Consider the following 20336-nt stretch of genomic DNA (forward strand, 5'->3'; position numbering starts at 1 on the left):
GGGGAATCCAGGTCACTTAAGACCCCAGAAGCCCTCCCAGCCATTTCTAGAAAGGTTTGAAAGAACAGATTGCCCATGATAACTAATTTGCATAGAAAGGGAGAACCTTACCTCCAGAGCGGGAAAAACTTACCTATAAGCAGGTCCACAAAGTCCAGAGTGCTTGCTTTACATGTGCAACCCAGCACTCTGAATGGCTGAATCATGCCAGAGCCAAGACTGGTGATCTTCTCTTTTTTCTTCTCTCTTCTTCTCTCTTCTTTTCCCTTCTTTTCTTTTCTTCTCTCCTCTCTCCTTCTCTCTCCTTCTCTCTCCTTCTCTCTCCTTCTCTCTCCTTCTCTCTCCTTCTCTCTCCTTCTCTCTCCTTCTCTCTCCTTCTCTCTCCTTCTCTCTCCTCTCTCCTTCTTGCTCCTTCTCTTCTTCTCTTACCATCTGCTCTTTCTCTCTCTTCCCTTTCCCACATCATCCAAAAACCACTGCCATGTGCTTGTATAATAGGTCAGGGCCTAACCTGACCCAGTTTCCATGCCAGGTGTGTATTTGTGAGTTTTTGTGGACCCTGTGACTTTCATCATTCCTTCGACCACAAGCATCTGCAAAATCTTGTGTGCTGCCTTTCCCTGAAGGGTAGGCTCACAGACAACAATGGACAAAGTAAGAACGTTATGTCTAGGGATTCCAGCATTTCTTCCATATTTTCCTTCTATCCATAGACTCTGTCTTTTTTGGATGTTGTTTCCATATTCCTGTGAAAATAAATTGCACACATACATATAGATACAGGAATATGTTTGATTTTAAATCCTTCTAGATATACGTATATAAGGATAAATAATCATGCTCTAATAACCCATGTGCATGACTTGCTTACTGCCCTGATAGAGCGACTGCCCTAATCAGTGACTTAGTAAAACCAGTAGTACCTCATGACACTCTGGTGCATGTGGATCTGCTGCTCTGTTCTACAGGCAATAAAACACCTAGAGGTAGAACTGTGAATGCTCTCCAGTATGTCTTGCAGAGCTTGTGATTTGGCTGTGCTGGTTTTCTGTCAGAAATGGGGTTCTCACACTGTAAAATACTTATTTTATGGGGGAAGTGTCACCATCAGAACAAATCCCAGCAGACAAGGTCTTGTGACGGTTGTTTAAATGTACAAGATGTTTATTACAGAAGATGTTATGGAAAAAAGCAAATTCAAGCAAACAAAACACAAGGTTTTTACAAGTAAGCATCCTGCTTGCTATATCCTGCTTGTGAGTGAGTGATGGTATTATGAAGGACTTTTTTGGTATTACTATAACACATGGGTGATTGCTAATTAGGAATTAGTGAATGACTTCCCAGAAAAAACTTGTATATGTTGCCCTTTCAAATTTTTCATGCAGTGCTATAACATCATTCTAAACTCTTCTTTTTGGTCAGGAGTAGGTTTGTATTTATGAGTGTTAGGCTGTGGAGTTAGGTTAATGATAATGAGTTTGCAGTTGTTTACTTTCTGTTCCTCCTATTCCTACATCCAGCAGCTCTCAATCCTCCCTTGCACAGGGAGGTTTCAAGACAGTCTGCAATAATCTGGTGACTCATGTCTGTTAAAAGTCGGACCCAGTTCAATGCCACACTGCTTTAGTGCCCTGCAAGATCCACAGCTATGAGACTACCACAAAGGTCTAACCATGTGAAGCGCTTGCAGCAGCAGTACAGGAATCACAGCCTCCACCAAGAATGCCTGCTACTGTTTTTAGTGGGATGGGGGAACTGCAGGTGTGCTGCTGCCTCATAGTGCCCCCCTTTTTGTGCTGTGCTGTGGGTAGCTACTGCAGACTCTGATCTAGCCAGCCAGAAATACTGACTGGTACATCCAGGAGACAGCACAAGGGTGAATTCTGCCATAGGTCTACCTTAGGATCTGCCACTGTCCATCACCAGAGGTGAACCTAAGAGAAATAAAAATAATTTATGGAGTGAGCTAGCAAAGTACAAAGACCCACTTGTTTTCACATAAGTGGAGGATTCTACAGCAGTGGGCACTAGAAGAGATTTGCCTGAAGACGGGAAAGGAAGTAATTCTCTGTGATACTTTACAATAGCATTGTTGTATAAGGTGGTAATATGGTTGTAGTATGAAACATAAACTGTGGTGTTATGATCCATGAATATTCAGCTGTTTTATTTGAAGGCGTAGCTGTTAAAATAAAACATAGGCTCTAAGGTGGTTGGTAGGGATCATTTCTGTAAACGCCGGGATTTTTTAAAATCAGGCAATACCTAAGTACAACCACAAAAATTCCTCTGAAAAACATCAAGTCATAACATCCCTGAATGTACCAGACAGAAGAATCTTGTGTTTACAGAGATGAACATATGACTTCAGTAAAATCAGGATAATAGACCTTGAATGGCCAAAAGAACAACTGAAAAAAAATGTCACAGAATCTAAGCATGTAATATCTTGAAATGTTCTTCAGAAAAGAGGGAGTTCTGAAGAAAGAATGGACACTTCAGATAATCCGTGGGGTGAAGCAGTCACGTGTTGTTTGTCACATGAGAGGTAGCTCATGATTTCAGTTGATGTGATTATGGTATTTAAGCCTATCAGTTGTCAAGGAAAAAGTGGCAGAGTGCAAGGACATTCTCTGAACAGTATCAGTCCTGGCTGTTCTGCAGCAGACACTTCCTGATTAAGAGTTTGTTTTTTCACTGAGTCACTAATTGTTGTGATATTTGTTTTGTTTTGTCTTGCTTTCTTTTAGATAACTGTAGTGACTTGAATTCAGAACTGCAGAGAGTGCTGACAGGTCTGGAAAATGTTGTCTGTGGGAGGAAGAAAAGCAGCTGCAGTTTATCGGTGGCAGAAGTGGACAGGCACATTGAACAACTCACTACTGCCAGTGAACATTGTGATTTAGCTATTAAGGTAATGGTAACATTAGGCTCTAAAATGCAGCATGTTCATTGCCTGAGACACCTGATCACTTTTGTAATAATCATAATCACACTTTGCTTCCAAAGATGTTAAAAGTACTTCACAGGAGTCAACTCGAGTTCACAGTGTGAGTTTGTAAGTAGTAACACACCTGTTCTACACCTCCCAAGGTCCAGGAGGAGCTACTTTGGACCTCAAATCAGAAATGTATTTGTCCTATGCTCATTTCAAAGATAAGAGACATGAGGATACTCAACAGTTAATTTACTTTCTTAAGCAATTTTGCTTATTCAGCAAACAAGCTGTCACCTGCCCAAGGTCTTACAGGTAATCATTGACCAGTGACTGAAAATACACTGTGTATGTTTGTGGTTGGTTAAGTTGTGGTTGGCTGCCTTAAAATATAAAGCTGTGCTGATTCCAGCCAGTATTGGGCTAATTTTTGCAGTAGCCAGGAGGGGGCATGGCCATGTTATCCTATATCCTTCATTTTCCAGGAAAAGGGGGAAAGGGGTCTCTTCCTGGTCATGTATTCTTGAGGGTGAGAGCTCATGTGCAAACTGCCCATTTCTTGTACAGTCCTTTATCAGTATATTTGCTCTTACTGTTAATTTTCTTACCTCATTGCTGTTTCCAGTAAATAGTTCTTATCTCAACCCTTGATCTTTGCCTTTTGTGCCTCTGATGTCCCTTTCTATCCCTCCACTGGAGTCTGGGAAATGGGTGAACAGGGCTGTAGTTTGGAGTTGTTTCAGTGGGAACACTAAATTGGGGAACACCATTCCCCAGAGTGCAGCAAAAGGTAATTTAACACTGGACATTGGTTGTGCATTAGTTCAAATGAGATAAATCAGTCTCAGGAACAAATAAGTCAAGTGATAGCTGTATGTTGTGAATGTAACCAAACAAGGACATGGATGTTTGCTGGCACATGTAACAAAAGGCACTGCAGTTCAGAACCTGAAAGCAAGAGAGCCACAGAGAATCTTCCTATACACAGGGGAAGACATGAACAAGCTTTTTGTGTCAGGTGGAAAGGTGTCAGTGACTCATTTATACAAGAAAAATTGTACTGACAGTTTGGTCTTGCAGTGAAGAAGTCTCTGACCATTCTAGATGGCTTTGACAACCTTTGTAGTACTGCTGGGAAAAGTTCCTTCTCTCCCTGGTGGTGCCTGAAGAATATAACAAAATATAAAGCAATTAATGTTGAGTAATATTTTGAAGAATGTGTGTATGTTAGACTTCTGGTCTCTTGGGATCAGTATTAAAGCAGTTTATTTGAGTGTCTCAGAGGATTAGGATCAGTACTTTGAATGTTGCCAAGTACTTTTTGGAGTTTTGGGATGAACTGTTTTCAGAGGTCACTATTTACCAAAAGAGAGACTGTGGATTATGGGAAATAGGTAGAGATCAGCCTGTGTGAGGCCCACAGAGGTATCTGAAGTGAGATGTGTTTAACAAAGCAAAACCCACACATAAAAGCCCCTCTCCACCATTGCACCCCTGGCTGCAGGTCATTTCTGCTTTCCTGTTTCCTCAGAGAAAAAAATTGAGGGAATTTTTAAGTGAGTGGAATTGTGAATGGAAACCTGAAGTGTTCTGACTACCTCTTGCCTTGGCTATTGGCTTTTTTCTTCACCAACAGACTAATGCATTTAAATGTTTTAAATCCTTTAGCTTTGGTGGTTAAATTTCACTGGGTTCCTTTTATTGCAGTTGCTGCTGAATTACTTTTTGCTTCTTTTATGCAAACTATGTCACCCTAGCTGTCTCAATTGTTTCTGCCCCACAGAAAGAAACAAGACCTTGAAATTAAATTTATCAGATTGTCTTACTCACTTATCAGTTACAAAAGCATACTTTAAGAAAAGAATTTAAGAAAATTTCCACAGAATAGTCTGGTTAATGTTTTGTTTATTCTGGAGTTCACATCAGTAACAGATACCTAACCGCTAAAATTTTGCTGATTGAAAAAGCTGTAAATATTTCCAAGGATGAAACATTTAGAATGTGAGAACAGCTGTACTGTGTTGGACCAAAAGTCCATATGGATTACCTAGTGGCAGATGCTAATGGAAAGACATTAAAAATTGCATGCATAGTATGTTGTTTTCCTTCCTTTAGAGATGTTTCCAGCAAAGTGGGTCAGTAGGAACTTGAACCAAAGATGATGTCTTTGTGTTTAATTGTAATGGATGAAATTTTCTTCTTTCTTTCTATCTACTGTGTTTTTGGACCTGTCTAAATTCTTGGCCTCCATAAATTCTGTTAGGAATAAATTCTGCCATTGAGTTACACCATGGGAAGAAGTACTGCTTTAATGTCTTTTAAACCTGATACTTGCTGATTTAATCTGATATCTCATCTGTAACACAACACTTCTTGTAAAGAAAATAAGGCAGAGAGCACTGATGGCAGTGGCAGCAACAAGACTGGAATTACCATGATATGACATCCTGCTGCCCTGTGCTCAGAACATGACATTGTAATTCAATCTCATACTCCGTGAAATTATACCTGAATTGTCTGCTGTGCAGCAACACACCAGATAAAACTGCTCTGTAATGCTGCTTTGAAGAAAACTAATCAGCATTATCTTACATAGCTATATCTGTATGGAGTGTTTATGTTTTATTTTCCATGGAGGACAGTTGGTAGCATATTGGACACCAGAGAGATGAAGTGGTCTAGGAAGGGGAGGGGTTGGGAAAATAGCAACACTGGAGCATGGGGAATAGGGAAGAAGGAGTCAGCAGCAGAACTACACATTAGAGAGGTGAAAAAACAGCAGGGGAACTGCGAGGGTGGTGAGGGGTAAGAAGGGAGAGGACAAAACAGCAACAAAGAGGCACTGTTTAAATAAAGCTGGCATCATCAAAAGAGGATACTCCTGCCATTACAGAGCTTCTCTTTACATTGTGAGATTAACCACCCTGTGCTTATTCAGATCTTGAACTCATCCTCATGCTGTGTTGAAATAATTTACCTGGTTATAATTTGAGACCTATGGGTCCAAGTGAAGCTAATACAAGGGAGACTTGCAGCTTCTTTCACCTCACAGGGATGTTGCAAGCCTTTGCTTTTTCAGAAAAATAATTTCAATTTCCTGTAAGCAGAATTACAGTGTAGATACTCTGATACTCTGTCAATAGAGTTTCATAATTGTGGCTCTAAAATGTATTGCACTTTTATGTAAGAGAGACATGAAATACAATTCAAAAGGATAAACTGAAGAAATAATAAAATTTCATTGATACCTCAAAGTCAGACAATGCTGAAAACACTAGTAAGATTTATTGCAGGGAGAAAAAAGTGTCTCCAGCTAGGCTTATTATTTTCAGTTGTAGTCTAGGCTTATTATTTTCAGTTGTAGTCTAGTTGGCTCTTTTGGTCCCTCCCAATTTAAAGAAGTAAACAAAGCAGTAAATATTCAGTAATATATAGAATCATAGATTCCTAGAATATGCTGAATTGGAAGGGACAGATCAGGATATAAATGTTCTTTTGAATTAAGCAACTAAATAGAATATTGTTAACCTTGGTGCATCAGTTATCTTCCATATTAGATGTAAAAGTATAGGCTTTAGCTATAACTTGGTTTTGGATTAGCCAGTTAAATGAAACTTTCTGCATTACCAGTGATGTCATATATTCTTTTATTTTCCACGTTTCTTCCCATCATTTCAATGTACACTGTTTTCAGGGAGATTAAAAGCTTATGGACAACATTTGGAGTGGTTTTGCTGGTTGCAGATATCTTCCATAGTTAGACATGGAGCTCAGGCACAGCGCACACTGTTATGCTGTGTTTCAGCATGTTAGTGGCCAGTCTGACAGTCAGTTCAGTCATGGCAGTGTTCCCTTGCTTTTGGTGGGTGCTCGTAGTTCAGTTTTGCCCCCTGGAATTTCGTGAAATGTCCCTTGAACTGAGCAGTGTCTACACAGCTCTGAGCACAGAGGTGGGACAGGAAGTGCTGGATACCATTGTGTCCCACAGAAACCCAGCTTTTTTTAGATACTAAAAAGGCTGTAACATCCTCTGTAAGACTAGTCAAGGCCAGAGTTCTTCCTTTCATTTCGTTGTCACCTCAAGGAAAGAACATACTCAGGGACATGTGAACTAAGAACCCTCTTTTAATCCTCTCCCAGTCTTTTTATTGCCCTTTTGTGGCATTAGTCTAGCAATAAATAAGCCCCCATGCCATGCACATTCACTGACTACTCATTTCTGCCTGTTACTCAGCAGGGAAACAATAAGTACAGCACTCACTCATGACAAGGAGTTATTGATTTATTCTAAAATATTCTGAGATTAAACTACCAGGATTGCTGTCATTCACAGGTGACATGTTTTATTTGCATGTATTTGTCTGCTTTGGTGTTTGTCAGTATGAAATGTTTTAATGAAATGGTCAAACTGTCAAAGAAAATAAGTAATAATTTGGTTTGATTTTACTTCGCAAACAAAAGAAGCAGACTATTGGTGTTGAGAGGCTGGGGGTGTATGTATGAGTGTGTAGAGTTGCCTGTTAACACTCAATCTGTCCATTAATCCTGTTCAGTTGTCTTTGGCCGTTTCTGTTTGTTAATGACTGTGTTTTTGCAGACTGTGGAGGAGATTGAGGGAGTGCTGGGACGTGATCTTTATCCAAACCTTTCTGAGGAGAGGTCTCGGTGGGAGAAGGAGCTGGCTGGCCTGCGGGAAGAGAATGAGAGCCTCACAGCCATGTTGTGCAGCAAAGAGGAGGAGCTCAACAGGACCAAGGCCACCATGAACGCTGTCCGTGAGGAGAGAGACAGGCTGCGTAGAAGGGTAAGGCTGCTGTACAGATGACGCTTTCTTCTTCCTCCAGCCTGTGTGGTTTTGTCACCAGAACAGGCCTATCTTTAATCTCACTTCCTGTGCTCATTGTAGGGCTTTTTGCTTTCAAAGCTTGGCTGTACAAATGACGAAACTAGGACAGAACTGAACATAATTGAAAAAGAGTTTGTGAAAAACAGCCAGCGTGCAAAAACAGCCTGATTTCAGAAATCAGAAAAACTGATAATCATCTTAAAGGAAGCATATGTAACTCTGATATAGAGAAAGCAGATGTTCATCTAGTGAATTTTCCTATGAGGCTATTTTTTCCTGTAAACAACAAATATTTCTTTGTTTTTGATGGAAATTCAATTTGTGATTAGGAGAAACAAAAAGAGCAGGACTCCTGTCAGTGGGCAGTAATTCTCATACTGAACAATGAGTAGTTCCAGCCATGTCCTGCTTCCCTGTCTACATTTTATGATGGTTTAAGGTCAGATAAAGGCTTTGTGCTTTGTGTGGTGTCCAAAGTGAGAAAAAAAAGGTGGGGGGGAAAGATTCTTCACAAAAAATATGAAAGATCCAAGAGAATGTGACCTCAATCTCAGTTACTTTTAAAATTTGTTAACTTTGTACCTGGTAAATTTGCAGAGTTTTGTTTAGATAGAAGTTTTTTTATTTTTAAAACAGGCAGTTTCAAGTTTGTGTTCAGTCTAAGTGACAATTCAGACCACCATATCATGGTAAACTATTGCAAGTATTACTCTTTACCCGTTGCCACCAGATTAGCTTTTTTTGCTGTTCTAAACTAACATTGCTCTGCAGTGACTGTGCCATTATAGCATGAGCTACATCGTGTGAGATTTGCAATCTTGAGGTATGAAGACTCAAATTACCTTTTCAAAACTCCCTGTCCTCTCCTAACGCTAAAAAGTCAGGTGTGATGAGGCAAGAATAGTAATCTCGAATCCTATAAAGCAAGATCACTTCAACTTTTCCATTGTAAATTTTTATCTTATTATATACTATGGGTTGTTTTCAGTCCTGAAATTTTTGAACTGATAATGACAATTTTTTTTTACTGGAGGCAATACTACCCCTTGAGCTACAGAAGTCACATTTATGGACTGGCTGGGTTCTTGCCAAACTGAGGAGGTGGACATCAGCACAAGCAGGCAGAGAGTTGAAGTGTGTGCTTGAGAAATTTGCTTACACAAATGCAATTATTGACACTCCAGGTGACACAGATCAATACTGAGATATCAAACACGAGAAAGATAGGTGGCCTTGAGTACACAAAGAGATTCCTGTTTTGAGAAGTACAGCATGCAAGTTAAAGGGCTTAAAAGAATGGTAACAAGAATTAATGCTGACATCTAGGAGCTCCTCAGTTGAGAAACAGAAAAGGGGAAGGAATTGGTGTTGTACTCTTAGGGATCAGCATGGCTGAGCCATAGTAGCAAATTGAGTCCTATGAGGTACCAGAGAAGTTATTTTCACTAGGGCTTGGAAAAACTGTATAAAAAGTGGTGAGATCTGATCTGGAATGTTATATGTCATTTTTATCTCTTAAAAGTGCAGTTTAAATTGGCAAAAAATTATGTAGACAATGGTCAAAGAAATGATTGTTGTCTGTAGAGTAGGGACTTGTCCTGTTCAGCATGGTAAAACAAATTCTTAATTTGTTTTCTCTTTACAAATGCTAGAGAAAGAAAATAAAAATGGGAGCAACAGCTCTCTAAACTCAGGGACAAAACTGGAGCAAGAACAGAATAACACAAAACACTTGTGGCTGTATGAGGCCAGAAGCTGGACTGTGTGGTGTCCAAGACACAGGAAGATTGTGGTTCTGAAGAAACAGTAAGGAGTGCTACTTTCTAAATGGAAGTTCAAAATATTAAAGTTATCTTTGTATAATTAAATGCATAGCTATGCAAGGATACCTGTTAAAACCAGAATCATTACATCAGGATTGTATCCAAAGGAAAGCAGAAAAAGCCAAGCTAACACAGCTGCGTTAATTCTAGAGCCAGCCTTAGCATCTTTTCACAATTCTGCTATGTTTTGTCTGGCTGCCAGCAGTTCCAGTTCTCTATTCTGGAAGTATCTCTGATGGAAGCAGAATTAAGGTCATCAGCTTGTTTCAGTTGTTTGTAACTACAGAGGACTTTACTGAAATCTGGTAATTAATATAATCCTTATAATGCAGAACAACTGATTTATTACCCCCACCAGAGAAGTTAATTTGTGACATATGACCCTGTCTGCATACCATGTAATTGTTGCACTGGAGACCATATTTGCATTTTTAATGTAGCTTCATGTCCATAGTGGCAACAAAAAAATGTTTTCTTTGACCTATGAAATATTTTCTATGTGCCACCTGAACTCAAAAGTCATTTCAAATTATTTCCCTGGAGAGTGGGAAAGGAGATCCAAGTAAAATTTAGTTATTGCCCTTCTCAAATTAAATTGGGTGAAGTGAACAAGCTTGAAGTTGACCAGATCAATAGGTCTGTTCCTTCAAACCAATGCATGCAATCAAGCAGAGTGCTTTCAATACATTTTTCTCAGGCTTGTTGGAAATTTAATTTAATTTACTGTGCTCAGTTAACAGATTGAGCTGCTCTCTGGAACAGTAGCTAAGAAACAACATACATTCGGAGTTTGTTTCTCACAAGTCATTAGCAAGTGAGGTAAATGCTTACTTCTGTAGGTTGTCTGCAGTGTAACAGCTAATTTCATAATGCAGAGGTTTATTTTACCTCTGCATTATTTTGTTGCATTAAAAATAAAATCTATTTAGATCCAGGCTGGTCAGTGCCCTAGAAACTGCTTAAACATAGCTGACCATAATCCTGAATCCAGTAATACAGATAAGATGGTGGGGAACTTCTGTACCAGTCTGTGGGATGATTATTATTACATGAGAATAAGGCTGTAATCAGGTCAGCACTATTTACAACTGCTACACAGAGTAACAGGCTTAAGTAGTAGAAGAAAAAGCAATATTTCTGTTCTTACACAAAAGCCCTTGTGTTCAGCAGGGGATTCAGATGAGCAGCAGTGAAGCAGCATATAAACTCCATCCTGACAGTAAAGTAAAAATTGTGGATTTTAATTACTGCCCATAAAAGTTGTCAGATAAGTGGTACCTCAGCACAGTCTTAAGGAGTTGTTTGGCATAAAAGGCAGTGGGTGTGGGCAGCATTCAGGCTTCCCTGAGGGTTTTCTGAAGAACTAAGTCTGAAATGAAAAGGCAGTTCCAGCTCTGGAAGTCTGTTAAATCTGTTCTGCATGAGCCATATGTCAGCTTGTTCAGTTAATCCCATGCTTCTGGTTGTGAAGGTTTTTCTGTACCTTCTCCAAACTCAGCTGAAATCACGAAACTGACCAGAACAAAACCACTTCATTAGCTGTCTTCAGCTAAGACCCTAATGAAAACATAGTCTGTGGAGTAGTAGAAAATTAGCATTTTATGTGTGATGCCATCAGCTGCCCACATTCCCCACTCCAGAGAACTTTGATTTTAGCAGAGGGCTCTCCTAAAATATGTGGTTCTTGTGAACAGTTGAAACCTACCCAGCAGGACTCAGTTGAAACCTGCCACAGCAGGACTCAGATCCTTGGCATTGCAGGTGTTCTTGGGCCCATGTTGTTCTCAGATAACACAAAGCTGGCAGGATCTGCTGGACTCTGTTTTGCAGTCATTCCTGTTGGGATCAGAAGGTATTGTACCAGATTGCAGGAGAACGCTGATACATTATGGGCCCTTAGAGATTATTATCTGCTTGCACAGCTTAAAGTGACCCTGGAGCTATTCTGTCTCCTTTGTCTGTTGGTGAGCACCAGAAACCTGAGGTAGCAGCCCAAAGCTATTACCATTCTCTGTATCCTTCACTTGCGTGGTATTTGCTTATGCAGTAGTATCTCCTCTTGGGTGTCAACAAAGTAGAGTTTTATTTCTGATTCCAAACTTACAAGCAAATACTCAGTGTTTAATTGACCTTATAGAAACCAGGAAAGATTTCTTTACCATACTCAGTTGATCCCACAAGACAATACATAGGAGCTCAGCAAACTTTGTTTGCTCTGGTGCTCATGATATAGGAAAGGCAGAAAATTATCTGGCTGAAAATGATCAACACTACGACTAAATGAAAGGCAAGGCATTTTTTTGGCTGGGAAAGACCCTCAGAGCAGCTCAAATTGTTACACTGGTGTTTGATTTGGCATCTTCTCCTCCACAGATCTGCAGTATGCATGAATAAATTAGAAAGTGAGAGAAGTTCACTCCCTGTGGTTTGTTGTACTTCGTCTTCCTCCTCTGTTATAACAGGGGAAAGGAAATGAAGCAGCGTTAAAATGCTGAGAGGGGAAGGAGCTGTTACTTGAAGGGTTCAAAGGTACTGTATGATGAAACAGGTCACAAGTAGGGTAGAGGGAAAAGAATCACAGGCATGTCTCTCATTTGAAACTGGTTTAGAAACAAAAGCAGCAGGTGTCCTTTGAATGTGGAAATCAGTGACAGAAACAGGCAGTTCGTAGCTGTAGTGTTTTATTTGGGATATGTTAATGAATCATGTAGTTGTCACTATGCATGTGCAAAATAAAAAGACTAAAAACGTGCTTCTCAGAGTCATGGTTACAAATAATGAGAATATTCCAATGAAATATTTTTCTGTAGCCCATGATGCATTTGAACAAACATGTCTGTGATGCCTGTTAATAGCTTATCAAGTCTCATAAATTGAACATTGCTATAGTGTGTCAGCCCCTTTTGTCTTCTACTCCTGGTTTCTTTTTATTTCGTTCTTTAGGTGATCAGAAATTACCTTTAATTTTTCAGTATTTCCTATTCCAATTCTCAGCATTCAAAGGAAAAAAATTAAAAATGCAGTTCAACAGTTGGTTCAATTGCATAACATCAAATATTAATAAGTGACATTTCGAGTTACTTTTGTTCATATTAATAACTTGAGAACATCTGTTTGCACATGACCTTTCTTTTGTATCTAGGCTGTCCATTGCTCTGAAACCTAATGGTTCTGATGCCTTGTGTCTCACCTAATGCACCCGCTCTTTCCAGGGTTACAGCACTTCTTTATTTCTGTAATTTCTTGGACTTCCTTCAGTCATTTGGAAGATCTTTCCCTATATTTTTTTCTGGATTTAACAGACATTTCCCTGGATTTCTCCTTTTTCCCTTCATTCTCAACTCCTTTTTTTTTCTGACCACATAGTAAGATCTGCTTGCCAGATAGTTTCCACCTCATTGTAGTGCTTCAGGAGTTTATGGCAATTTTTATACCCTTCTGCATATTTCTGTTTTTAAACTAGTGTGATGCAAGGACTCAAGAAATTTTTCTTTAAATCCTTCCTGGTTATCCCTCTTCCCAAACTCAGATATCCACACTTTCCCTGTCTTAAAATGTTAACTTTTTTGGGTTTGTTTCTATACTTGTCTTTGCCATTGCAAAGATTTTAGCAGAGGGCTCTCCTAAAATATGTGGTTCTTGTGAACCATTGCATTTTGCCAATTTTGTCATCAATTTCCTGTAAGATATTCCCTTCCTCTCTCTCCCATTTCCAAGTGTTTATTGTGTCTCATGTGCAGTACTGCAGTTTACCTTCATTCTATGCAATAATCTTCAGAATCATTTATATTACATTGGTAATGATGCTAAAGACTTGACACAGGGAGTCAGACAATTTTTAATCTTGCTTTTAAAACCAGTTCTTTCATAACCTGTGCATTCACCAAACTCTGCTTTTGGTTTGGGGTATTTTTTCCCATCTTTGGTAATTCTTTATTTTTTTCTGTAGAATAGCTACCAGTGTGGAAAAGTACTTTCTGAAAAGATGCTGCATACTCATCTATTTAAAATGCAGTTTTTGGTGACCAGAAATAGTTACCTAATGTGTCTCTGGGCAGTGTGGTAGATGGGCAGCCCAGCTGTGAGATGCTTGCTGAATGTGTGAATTGTGAGATGCGTGATTTTACTAGTCAGACAAACTCACCCTGTTATCCTGCTCAGAATTAGCATCCAGTACTCAGTGTTGCTAAAATTAGTGCAGTTATTTATAGCAGTCAGTTCAGCATGTAATTTCATAAATGAAGGCCTGACTTAGTAAATACACCAAGAATGACAGATAAGCAGGCAGCTACTTTTCGTGGCTGCTTCTATGATACAATATTAAGGCAGTGAGTTGCACAGATTAATAACTGTGCTGTGCTCTGAGTTTTCTTCTAGAAGTGCTTTCCTAAGCAAAGCTTTACCTTACTACAATCTTAGCTGTGATAATTTCTCTTTCTGTTGCCAGTGTTGTTTTACAGATTTGTATGAATAATTAGCTTTGTAAACCTGGCCAATAGTTACTTCACAGTAATAAAGGAAACCTATCTGCATTAAAGGTTTGTGTGATACAGGACTGGCTTCTGAGAATAGGTGAATATTTTAGCAATTTTTAAGCTGGACATGGAGGCTGTGATTTTATTTTATAAAGAATATATCCAAACAGTCTTCCTGTTTGTTTGCTTTTATACAGTGCTGTTACTTCAGCACTTGGAGAATTTAATTTGGAACAGCCTGGCTGAAAGAAATAGTAATAAATGTCAATTACTTGATGAAGTTTTTGGGTTGCTGTTTTTGTTTTCTCAGTGTCAATGCCACAGTACAAATCCTGTCTGCATTGTTTGCTCCACATCTGCAAGCAAAAATATGCATGCATGGTTTATTTCAAGTTTATGCATATCAAGAGGCTGAAATTATTGGTTTGCACCAATAGAGCATTTTTTTCCTTAAGGTTTGCATTCTACCCATGTTTGCAGCAATACCCATGTTGAAGCTAAATATGTTTGTATGAACGAAGGATGCCTTAGTTGCAAATATGTAGAAGACACGAGCTATGGATGTCCACTTCATACACTCTGCTCAGTTAACTTCATGAGATAATTGCATTTATGATACATAATTCTGGGTCAAGCACCCATATAATTTTTCAGCAAGTTACTTTTAGCATTGGGAGATTTGATTTGAGGTTTTGTGTATTTTAGTTGTTTGAAATCATTTTGTTCAAGGTGTAGAGCTCCTCCACAACTGAACAGGGAACTCAAAAGTGCAGTGTGACTTCATGTGTTTTTATTATTGCCACCTATGGCGTTTTAAAAATACCATGTTATGTAAAGCACACAGACTGGTTTTTTTGGTTTTTTGTAATTTGTAATTACCTAAAAATTCTTTTGACACTAAGTGTGCGGGCACTCTTCCTTCAGTTTGCATACAACAGAGTGGAGAGAGGCAGGGATACTCTTCAGGAAATAGGAGCAGGCTGTAGAAGATTGTAGGAGGCATGAAATACTGCCCTGATGACTGGAGAGCATTCCAACTTGAACTCTTTCCTCTCTGCAGTGGGTTGAAGCATCTGTTGTACAGAGAACATGGCTGCTGCTGCTGCTTCAAGCAGAGATTGATTAACACTGTCCATATGCACCTACACCTAAGAAAGTCTAAGCTTTGATGCAACTTTAAATCTGGGGGTTTTTGACTAAGGGATTTCAGCTTTCTTAGTCTTTGTATAAATGTATTTAGTATAAAATGCTACCTTTCTTTAGACAGTTTGAATCACAATTGCGTTTCATGCTTCATACAAGGGGAGATATCAAATGGGCTTCACTTTACTTGGCTGGACTTCTAATAAAATTTCACAAGTTCAGTTTTGTAGAGGGACTGTTCCAGCAAAATCACATAGAAACCTGTGTATTTAAGGACAACTGTGTTTAGGGGAATTTCCTCTTTAGATGATTTCCTTCACGTTCTCTCATCTCACACTCTGTTTGAGATCTGTGGGAAAAATGAGCTCTGTCATTTCACCTTGTGTCATAGCTGTTGTTTTAAGCAGACCATTATTCCTTGTCTGTTAAGAATTATTCCAAGGTAAACACTATAATCTTTAGCACAGCTACAGTTTGGCTCCAGCAGACCTTTCTTTTTTTTTTAACCTTTAAACTGAAAGTCTTTTGACATCAGTTCTGCAAGTATTTGGTGTGTTATGAAGACCATGCAGTGTTTGCAGGGTATGTTTACAGAGAGCTTTTGCAAACTGTTGGTTGAGTACTTTACTGGTATTTTTTTTTTTTTTGTCTATACATTACTCACTAAATGGTAGTTTTAGTTGACTGTAGTTTTCAAAGCATGATTAATGTTTGAATTTCTTTAACCTTTAAATATGACCAAGTCATCATGTGATTTATTTATGTCAAGAGTTTTTTTCAGCACTGGAGTTTTCCATTTACAGGAGGATTATAATTTGATTTGTTTAGCCATCATCATCTTAGACTGGAGCTTTAGCTTTACCCAAAAGAGAACAATTTCTATACCTATAATACAGCTGAAACTTTGAGTACTTATTCTACAGTATTCTGCATATTTCCACATTGCACATATTTTAAAAAACTGATAGCAGTGGGATTTAAAAATAACCTCCACTCATCTGCTCCCCATGTGAAAACGTAGCAACCACCACCGTACAAAAATGTAACTTCTGTACTGAGGCTGGAAGCAGTTAGACTTGGCTAGACAATGAGAAAATCTCCAGACTGTTTAAACCATAAAAGAGGAAAAATCAGAATGTTATGTTTTGTTGCAGGTTCGGGAGCTGCAGACTCGTTTGCAGAGTGTGCAAGCCACGGGCCCGTCCAGCCCGAGCCGCCTGACTCCTGCCAACCGCCCCGTCAACCCCAGCACAGGAGAGCTGAGCACCAGCAGCAGCAGCAACGACATTCCCATCGCCAAGGTGGGGTTTGTGTGTTTGTAACCCTTCTCCTGACCTGGAAAAAGCAGGCTTCATTTTGTGCCATGCAAGCATGGGATTAGCTGGGAGATGTTTAGGGGAGTCCTGAGCAGGTCCGTGAACTTGAGCCGTGGAGAGGAATTAAACATTATTGATTGTAGTTCTCCCAGTTACAACTCAGGGCTCAGTTCTCTAGCAGTTTGCTTCAGCTTTGCAAGTATAACTAGAGAATAGATGAGGTTAGTATGATCTTTATGGAGTGTGGGCTGCTGTGTAACCTGTGTAGCATTCTGACTTGCAGATTGCTGAAAGAGTGAAGTTGTCAAAGACAAGATCAGAGTCTTCATCATCTGATAGACCTGTCTTAGGATCAGAAATCAGCAGCATAGGGGTAAGAACTAAGAACTGTGTTCTTGCATGATCCATGTTCCAATAAAAGCATTGTTTTCTAAATAAAATTATTAATGTGGACTATCTGAAAACACTTTAAAAGCTAGTTTGAGCAAAATACATCAACCAAGCATATTTCACCCAGTATTAAGATCTCATTTTCTGAAAACAAGTGGCTAGAAGTCATTCTCATGAGTGAATTCAAGAGGAAAATTTTGAAGTCAGTTCCACCAAAATGTTTTTCAGGAAGACTCTTCAATTTCATTTCACGACTTTCAACAGTGTACTGGATTCTGCTTTTGAAATGCCAGTGTAAATCAATAGCGCTGTTGTTACTGTGTGTTAATATTTCTTTTACTGAAGAACTTGGCTCTAACCCTTTGCTTAGCTCTCAAGAACATAAATAACTTGCATAGTAGGCTTTTTAAATGTATAATGAAATAGTGGACTTCACCCTTGGTTTGTAGAATTTTAGAACAAAATAGCTTCTAAAAGTGGAATCTTGTAAATGTTCTGTTCAATGTAAAATTCATAACAAAAACTGAATAATGAATGCATTGAAGTGAGTGCATGCAAGCAAATGCAGTTCTCAATGCTGAAGTTATCTGGGAGAAATCCAGTGGGTATCTCTTCACAATGATCTATTAACTGCCCTGTACAGGTCTCTAGTTCTGTGGCTGAACATTTGGCACATTCCCTCCAAGACTGCTCAAACATCCAGGAAATCTTCCAGACTCTCTATTCACATGGATCTGCTATCTCTGAAAGCAAAATCCGAGAGTTTGAAGTGGAAACGGAGAGATTAAATAGGTGAGCAAGAAATTTAGATGTGCTCACACATGTTGTCTTCTGTTAGCTTTGTTAGAGTTGACTCTTTTTTTTACCCTTTCTGATAATTTCTTAGTTCAGTTCCAGCTCAGCTGTGACAGCTGCAGATAAACACGGAGTGTGCTTGCTGAAGATGAGATTCAGTTGTGTGCTAAGGATTCTTTCCATGACTATGGGTTTGTGCATTAATAGATCAGCACAGCACCTTCCCCTGTCTGCACTCTGGAGTGTCCCTCTGTGTGGCTGACCAAGTAGTCATGGCATTTATTTTTCATAAGACACATTATTCCTTGAAATAAGGACTCCCATAATTTCATCTGCATTATTCTGAAATTAACTTGCTTTGTTTTGTCCTGAAGAAACAGAATAATAGCAATTAAATGTCTCAATAAATGTACTCATGCGTGGTGGTGGGGCATAAATACCAGCAAATAGATTTCTGTCTGCAGAAGAGAGATTGCAGCTTTCTGGTTGCAGTTAAAATACTGCTGGTGTTATCCTTTGGCAAGCTCCATCAAAGCCAGTGTTTCATGTCTTATTTTGGCATATAAAATCAAAACTGTAGATCAGGAGTATGAGAATTGTGTCTCAGCATATCTCTATCCAAATTCCGTCTTCCCTACACTAGTTCAAATTTAGTCTTATCAGTACAATATCTCTTTGTATTTATAGCGCATGTTTTTGTAATGCTGCAAAACGTAATTCTTGTTTTCTTTTTTCTTTCTTTTTTTTCTGTACACTGCACAATTATGCTTTGACAGCATGTATCATTATAGAAGATGTCAAGATATGGAAAGTGGAAAGTGGCAGTCCTAACATCTAGAAAAGTCAGGGCTTTGTTCTGACAAACATATATACTAGCCCTTCTTAGTCTTCTTTGTCAAGAAGTCAGTGATTTTAGAGTCCTGGATGGCATGGATTTCTTCATTATCTACCTGTGCAAGGTTTCAAATTGTTTCTCTCTGGTTTTGGCATATATCCAATTTTTACAGTTAGGTGTAATATATTGATGTATGGTTCAGTTGTCAGCAGAGAGAATAAACAATAACACTGATTCTCTAAATCTTCATTTTCATCTTCAGGGTTAACCTAATTGAGGAGGGCATTACAGTTAAGCTTCTGTTTGACTTTTGCCAGAACATTTGGAGGTTACATTGCCCCAGTGAAACCTCATTCATAGTTTGGAAGTTGCCTCTCTAATCACAACCCAAACATGACTTCAGATGGAATGGTTACTCTGGATTTTCAGAAGAAAGGAGGCATTTATGCAGCTGCATGATCCCTGAACACACCCACAATCACGCTAATGAATATGCCATTTAAAACAAGTTGCAAATGTGGCAGCAGAAAGTGAGGAATGAAGGCAGAAAAATTGAGCCAAAGGTTAATATGAAACCATCTTATGCTGTTTTGTGGCTGCAAAACAAGGGTACAGCTTTCTGCTTGCTGCTACTGCACAGGGTTATGACTACGTTTTATGAGGAGGAGAAGAGGATGACCTGAGAGAAATTTCTATCCTCTTGGCTTTTGATAAGATATACAGAACTGATGGATTTTGCCATCTTCATTAAAAAACACTTGTGTAGACTAAGAAATTTTTGTTGTTTCAAAATATGATTATCCTAGAATTTTCAGAACAGTGACTGCAAGTTAAGCTTGAAGGTTGCAAATTGCTTTTTTTTTTTTGCAGCCGTATTGAGCACCTGAAATCTCAGAACGATTTGCTGACAATAACACTGGAGGAGTGCAAGAGCAATGCAGAGAGGATGAGCATGCTTGTGGGCAAGTACGAGTCTAATGCCACAGCCCTCCGGCTGGCACTGCAGTACAGGTATGTACCAACACAAGGGGCTCAGCCAAGAAGAGGGAGCTGGGGGGAGACTTGGTAGAGGTGTTTAAGAAGTTGATGGTGTGCCGTAGTAATACTGTTAATTTTTTGTTTTCTCCCTGAAAAAGCACCCCTTGGGTTAAACTACCTGACAAACTACCCAACTGAAGTTATTCCTACAGTATTTTTCAACTATAGTTGAGCAGCATCTAACAGGAATGTAGAGGTTTATCTCTTCATTCTTAAATACTGAATTAATGTTTGAATTAGGGATTGTGTGTAGACTGAATCTGTGTTGCTGAATACAGCCTTAAGATACAGGATCTCTGTACCTGTCCCAAGACCACTGGAGCAAGAGTGTTATACTCCACATAACTCAGAATGACTTTGTATTGCATTAGTTGGAATTGTAGACTAATGGCTTGTATTTGGTAGTTAGTATCTAAATTTGCATCAAGCTGTTCACAAAAATACAGTGTGACTTAACACCTTCAACTGCAACTAATTTGGGACTGGCAGGTTTGGTCTTGGAACAAATTGTGTGCCTTTTAAAGAATGTATTATTTACTATCAGCCTTGAGCAAATTGCAATGAAGTGTAAATTGCTAATAGTATATTATTTTAAAAACATTAAAATGCAACAGGGATTGCATGACTCATAAATATAATTGGAAGCTATTCTGTTGTAAGGGGGAATATCTTACAGCCAGGACAGAGCAAAAAGTATTTTTCTTGCATCTTTTCCACTTGCAACACTTTGTGTAGTA

The 20336-nt window shown here is 39.0% G+C and overlaps 1 protein-coding gene across 1 annotated transcript in view; it reads left to right on the forward strand.

The window, feature by feature from the left end:
- The window catches only part of MCC (MCC regulator of WNT signaling pathway), a 183603-nt gene that overhangs the window by 131614 nt on the left and 31653 nt on the right, over positions 1 to 20336 (forward strand). Inside the window, 6 exon segments of the mRNA XM_058043810.1 lie at positions 2754 to 2917; positions 7536 to 7742; positions 16380 to 16526; positions 16825 to 16914; positions 17575 to 17723; positions 19432 to 19572. Of these exon segments, the coding sequence (XP_057899793.1) occupies positions 2754 to 2917; positions 7536 to 7742; positions 16380 to 16526; positions 16825 to 16914; positions 17575 to 17723; positions 19432 to 19572 (898 nt within the window).

The sequence above is a fragment of the Melospiza georgiana genome, chromosome Z (genome assembly GCF_028018845.1).
Source record: "Melospiza georgiana isolate bMelGeo1 chromosome Z, bMelGeo1.pri, whole genome shotgun sequence".
Classification (NCBI taxonomy): Eukaryota; Metazoa; Chordata; class Aves; order Passeriformes; family Passerellidae; genus Melospiza; species Melospiza georgiana.